The sequence below is a fragment of the Opisthorchis viverrini genome (genome assembly GCF_000715545.1).
Source record: "Opisthorchis viverrini unplaced genomic scaffold opera_v5_78, whole genome shotgun sequence".
NCBI lineage: Eukaryota > Metazoa > Platyhelminthes > Trematoda > Opisthorchiida > Opisthorchiidae > Opisthorchis > Opisthorchis viverrini.
In genome coordinates, this window is record NW_008751734.1 from 82006 (window position 1) to 88951 (window position 6946).

At 45.4% G+C, this 6946-nt stretch overlaps 1 protein-coding gene across 1 annotated transcript in view; it reads right to left on the reverse strand.

Annotated features, from left to right (window-relative positions):
* Positions 1-6946, reverse strand: part of T265_04604 (hypothetical protein) — a gene marked incomplete at both ends in the record, with an annotated part of 15899 nt that overhangs the window by 2961 nt on the left and 5992 nt on the right. The window contains 2 exons of the mRNA XM_009169386.1: positions 947-1015; positions 4579-4636. Coding sequence (XP_009167650.1) covers positions 947-1015; positions 4579-4636 — 127 coding nt within the window. The remainder of the gene's footprint in view (positions 1-946; positions 1016-4578; positions 4637-6946) is intronic.

Consider the following 6946-nt stretch of genomic DNA (forward strand, 5'->3'; position numbering starts at 1 on the left):
AAGATATGGCTGCCAACCGATGTCAGTGGCGTTCTTGTTGTCAGTTTCTATCCCGATTGCCTGAGTGAATGTCTGGAGGTGTAGGCACTTCGGAATGATTGTGTTAAGCTAGCACTAAGTCCCTTCCCCGTCCACCTTTACTCTTTTCTATACAATAAGGCTCTCAACTAAATCATGGTTGTACGGCACTGAAGCATTGGTGTTCAAAACTGATGTCATGTTGTCGATGATGATCACGATGAGTAGGAACAGGAACTTCGACCTTCGTTTGACCTATTCGCCACTGTTTCTGACGCAATAGATCCCCGAACTATCTTCGTGTCCAAAAAGTCGTTGTCCAATCTGCACTTCTTCAGTTCCAAACGAATAAATAAGGCCTTCAAGTGTTTCAAGAAAAGGACAGCTAGCCAGTACTTCAGAAGGCAACAGAACAGGGGGATAGGGAGGAATACTGCTGCCAGCTACAGCGCCGTGATTCGTCGGTCAGTTGTTGGTACATAGTAAGAACAAACTCTCGGTTTCGTTTGGGTTAATGTGGAATTCAGAGAGAGGATTGTGGTTAGCCGACTTCATAGAACTACAGTTGATGAGTCGACTTACTTACAAATAGAGAGTAAAAAGAAGTTACTGGATGCTTGATTCTTAATGATCTGAAGATCTGTTCACCTCAAGCGTCTTATTAGAATGTGTTACGGTGATATACACAATCAAAAGATCGATCAAGCTGCAAAACGGAGAGCTGATGGAGGGTTTCGTGCGATTGTTCTCCTCGCTCAAATACCACTATGTGGGAGCTGACGGATTAGGCAAACGCAATCGAAACATGTGCAGACGAATGCCAATGTGTGAAAGAGGGAGGTGGCGAGGCTGCAGGGTGCGTCTAAATGGACAGTCTATCAGCAGGACGCAACGCGAATGATATCCAAAGGTCACATCTTGAACTTACCATGCAAGGTCACGCGGTAAGACCATATTAGTCCCATGACTCACGGTTATAAGTGGAAGCATGAGTGTGCTGAAAAATGCAACAAAACCAAGTGATCAGAGTGGCTGAAATGGGTGGATACAATACGCAATCAGGCTTGGCAGAAGTATAGAGCCTATCTCAAACGGTGCAACAGCAGGCAGTGATGCATGAGAAAATACGTGAAACAAGGGAAAAAAGGGACAAGTGAGCCGATGCCATCTGGAGTTAACAGGTATGTCGTAGGCAGCCCGGCCTCATATTGTGAATTCAAGGGGTTTATGGTCACATATAATAGAGCTGTCAACTTTCTCATGTGCTCTCCCCAAGGTGAGTCTGAATTTAATCCCCGTCGCCACTATAACAGCTGGAACAAAACAATATGGCAATGTGCATGCATTGTGCGCAAACGATCTGCGCTGAGTGCGCTCAGTTCGTATACGCGTACAAGCCGCACTGAAACAAAGTGATGAGCGAAGAATTTAATCTAGCTGAGCGTGCGATAGACAAACAGGTGCGCAGTAACACGGTTATTTCTTCCTTGTTCGGCAACTCTCGCAGTTCAGGGGATTGAACCTTTGGAACAAAAGGCTTAACACAACAGGAGTGCTCACTGTTATGCGATTTTCGAAGGTGATTAGAGTAGTACAGCCCCACTAGCCTGAGGGGAACGGCCAATTCTAGGTGGACTGGCCACATATCAAAACGAGCATCACTGTGGCTGCAGTATGCGAGCATGACCCAAGTGCACTATGGAAAGTGATGTCATTGCCGCATGTGAACATATGGTTTCAAACCACACCGACCTGCCCACAAAAACAAGGCGATTTGTTCAAGATGAACCACCAACTCATCGGTCGCGATGGCTATTTGGATATCTAACCTGTACTGAGTTGATGACTGCGTTTCTCCAGGCCGGAGAGACTCGTGCTAGAGGTAAACCAGAAGGAAAAACACAGACAGTCCGTGAATCAACGTCTCCGTGATTAAGCTTTCCTACAGAGGTTTGAAAAGCTTCTAGAGGCGACTAATCTAACAAATCTCGGGTATCCAAAAGGCTTTTTTGTCCAAAGAGTCTCCACATCTTATAGAGTGATTACGTGAAGGACGGACTGAGAAACTATATCGATAGAGCCGCAATAATCGATCATGTCCAAAACAAGAGAGGCTGATCGGATCTTCAGTGAAGCAACCCAACGACACTGTCAGGTAACGACACATCAAAACCAATCACAGGACGGACTGAGAAACTATATCGATAGAGCCGCAATAATCGATCATGTCCAAAACAAGAGAGGCTGATCGGATCTTCAGTGAAGCAACCCAACGACACTGTCAGGTAACGACACATCAAAACTGACCAATCACATCCAGCAACAAAGAACGCAGCCACAGTCCCGATGACCAATTGTAAAGAAGGTCCTAAACCCATGTCCCAAATGGGCTTAGCACTACCAATGAAGATCGGGGAGCACGCAAAGACCCAAATTTCTGCCGTCAAGCCAGACACCAATCAGAGTGACCTCCAGTCGGTTAACGGCGTTCAACATTGAGAACAAGACTAAACCGATACTCATACGAGTCACGAAGCCGAAGTAGGCGCAGTGCGTGACATTGATGGCACGGACTTATCCTCCCCCAAGAGTCAGCCATAAAAGAGTATCAACTTCAGATGACAGCTTCGCTTAAATTTACGGGAATTCCCTGCATACCCTCCGCGCATGTAAAGAGTGAATAGTCTGGGATCTGTTCAGCCGCTCCGTGGGTGTGTTGCGTCCAGTTTTGTTAACTACGATCATTACTCGGATACCACCATATGTGCAAATCTATTCACTATGCAGTCAACCAATACGTCAAGTGGTCTTACAGAACAAACAATCATCCCGACAGCAGTCAAGTAGCTGTGTCAGCCAATGGTGACAAAGGTGACCAAACCCGTCATCGGAATTGTCATATCTGACTGTGGTCCCTGCTCCAGTGCCTTAGTGCCAGAAAAAGACTCGCCGACAAACTACACAACAGCTTTACTGCAACAAGCGAGTGCGGTCTCGCACTACTCAAAGGGCACCTTGTGACATTGACCCAGGCTGTTTGATCGATGTTTAGTGAACAGTGATCAACATCGACCTTGCTCCTATGAAATGCCTGAACACTTATCACAGTTGGTCGTGCTCATGTGGTGTGCCTGAACTCAACAGCTTTTGCTGAGTTGACTGAGTAATTGACTGGCCTACATGCTTGCTGACTTCCCCATTTATATTTTGGTGGAGTTTCAGGGTCTCAGCAGGTTCCGAACATTCTGGGGGTTACTTTCAGGAATCAGACCTTCCTGAAAAACGAACCCACCTACCCACTGATGACGTCTCGTCGTATGGTGATGGAACGTTTGCAAGTCAACTGCCTCGGAGAACAGATCAGCAGCCACGTGATCAACAACCAATCGGAATGCTTCGTGGCTACTCATTTTGTAGGACCGTTTCGCTGAAGACCTACTCCCCTTCTGTCACCTGAAATAACTTTAGTCAACAGATTAAACATTTTTGCACAACATGACCTGTCCCGTTCGCGTTTTGGATGACTACTCTACCTCAGGTAACTGTGTTCTCCCATGTCGCGACAGTCAGATGACTATCTCCTGAGACATGGTCAGTCGGTTCCAGAAGCGCTGCCAGATCTTCACAAATCGCGATTGTTAAACCTTCTTGCTGTCACCGCTCCAGTGCCTTAGTGCCGAAAAAAGAATCGCCAACAAGGAACACAACGGCTTTAGTCTGAACAAGGGAGTGCAACGATTTCAAGGGACCTCGCGCTATTTGAATTACATTTTTTATCGATTGAATTGATTGACTGGCCTGGATGCTTGTCGGCTTTCCTATTGAGAGTTTGGTGAATTTTTAGGGTCTCAGTAGGTTCTGGGCATTCTGGGATAATTTTCAAGAACTTCCTGACATTAATATATCGAGACTTCGATACTTTACTGGAAAAAAATTGTTGCGCTTTCCAGATTACTGGGAAACAATTGTTGCTGCATACAGGTAAACTTCGTCATTCCAGAGTTCCGCCCTCTAGAGCAGCTCTATAAAGTTACCAGGGTGGAATTTTCTCGAATAAGACAATTTTTCTCTTGGAAAGAGGACAGCTGTGCATACAAGCCTACAAAACCACGAAAGGCGATGCATCACATAGCTAGAGGAAGTTTGACATTCGGAAATGACACGAAAAACTGAGATTTGCTCTAAAACAAACTCAGATCAACCTGGAGGGAAAAGCATTTTCAGGGCTTAAAAGACGTCGGTCTAACAGAAAAAACTACAGAATGGAAAGGTTCGGACTTCCAAAAACCTGTGTCGGATCGGAAAGTATCCGACATAACCACTCTAGAAGTCATGATGCAAACATGATGCAACATGCACGAATGTGCTTTGTGGACAAAAACACCGCAGGCATTCGATCTTAAATTTGGATGCGCATCGACCAGCAAGAAGGCAAGATCCGAACACCAAATGACAAGAAAAACGCTAGGTGGAAACCAGGACTAGTGAGAATGCATTGGCAGTGGGTAGTTGTGCAACACATACACCAGGTGGTTCAGTCTGGCCGAAGAAAGAACACACCTGTACACATTACAGTTCAACATGTGGCGAGCACACCGTTCGCAGATCCACATAACACCTGAAAAAACGGAGCTAGATCAAGGACAAACATGACAAAAAATAGAAAGGAGACAAAGGGAATGAAGAGAACAGGGCTTTAGTATGACATATGGAGAACTGGTTGCAGCGATATTTGAGAATTAGATATTTCAAAACCAAGTGATTTGCTTATACAAAGTTTCAAATAACTGTACGTATTAGAGCCAGGGAGCAGCGATCTCACTGTTCACACCGACTGATGGCTTTGAAAGACCGTTGCACTTTGAATGTCCTTAACTGATATGTATCGAAAACCACATCAACGAGCAATAGAGTTTTTTCCCACAGCCGATCTGGTTTTTAAAGATAACGGTGACCTGAAACAAGTGTTCGTTTGACGGCATGGTGCTAAAGAAAGCCGATAGCCTTTAACCAACTCCACTAGTTGGTTCCGATGTTTGGTACAAGCCAATCATTCATATGCGGTTTCTTGGCACGAGGCATGTTGACTATCGTTCATTCAACTGGTTAAAGAATGAATAAACAAAGCGAAATGGGATGCTGAGGTTCCCTGAGGCAGCAAGCATGTTGATTCGGCCGGAATTTAATCTCATGCACATGAAAAATGGCATCTGAGGGCTAGGGCCTACGAAATGTAGGGCAGCAGAAAATCCGTTATCGATCGAACTGACCAAGGTTCGAAACCAAGCTGCGAAATTACTGTCAATATAGTGACATGCTTGAGTACCCCCACTTGTCTGGGTGTCATTGTAGTACACAGACCACGGATATCTATGAATTGCCGCTCTGTCAGTCGTCACGTAGTGACATCAATTGGGTCGTCTTACTTGCAAGTGATAGCAGCGCACAATCGAAAACCTCTAGGCATCAATTGGGTCGTCTTACTTGCAAGTGACAGCAGCGCACAATCGAAAACCGACTCAAGGTGATGCCCACCCCTTCGGTTTTATTCCCTAACCAACCCTGTTGAAAGCAGTATTATTGCTGACTCACCTTAAGGAATGATAGCTCCGTTCACCTTACATCGCGATGTGAGCTGCAACACCTCTAGGTCACTATAGACACCAGTTCTCCAAGGTCAAACTTCCAACCCCGATTCATCTGACCGCCCCTTGGGTCCGTGCTCTGAAACAGACTGGACCCCATACTAGACTCGATTTCCGCTAACTTCTGTCGTTCACCCGAGAAGGAGATCGAAGATCTGAGTGGGCTCGTTCAAATAAACAACCTGTCAGCCGCTTCCCGCCTCCGCTCACGCAACTCTGGGGATCCAAAGTAATCCGTGACTGACTGTGCAAGGCAAGTGCTGTCTTCCATGATCCAACGGAAGGATTTCTGTCCGACTAAATACCCGTTACCAACTACCGTCGTTCTATTCGTCAAGTAGTCGTTGTAAAATTATCGTGCAAGAAACGGCCACAACGGTCGCATGTGCACTATGTAAACTTACACCTCTAAAGACTGATTCAAATACAGCTTTTTACGACTCTCTGAAGTCTCAAAAAAGGGGAGGTGCGTTGTGGTCTTCTGGGATATAGAAGCACAATTAGGTTGATAGGATCGCTGAGGTTCAACTAACTGATTAACTTGGACTGGAATGGAGATGCGAGGACAACCGGAATCATGCGCGACGATCTCCAAAACGACCGATGTTACATGACTAAGCAGTACTTGTCGCACATAGGACGGTCTCAATAACATATTTATCACATCGTTATGAGCGATCAGAAGCGCAAGACAACTAACGAACGGAATACTAGTGGAGACTTTATTCATACGTTTTTTCGTTCTTGCAGATGACAAGTAATGTACTATATTGATGAACCAATTGGTTGCGTTCGAACAGCTTTCTATCTAAAAGGGGGCAGAGCTCTTTCCAGGTTTCAGTCCCTACATTTTTTGTGGATGAGAGACTTGAGAATGGCGAGGTTTTCTTTCTACACATTCGGTGTTCCCTTCATAAACGAATCGTTGTGCACTCAATGGATTTGACATGTCAATACGGTAGTGAAGCATCGGTGTTTAACACTGATGCCATGCTGTCGATGATGGTGATGATGATGATGATGGGTGGGAATCGTAATTCTGAGGGAGATTCACTGCTGAACGGTCAGAAAGTGTCTTTTTGATCAGGTGGCCATTGATCTGTTTGCCCAACTTGGTAAGTGGTTTGCAAACATCTCGCTATCATTTGAGGAGACATCGTCAGCGCGCAGCTTTCAACAAGTGTCTTATATCTCCAGCGCGATCGTCTATTTGAAGTTCATTCTACTCAGACAAACTAAGAGTAAGGTTTCATTCAGACTGGTGATGATGACAAAGGTTTAAG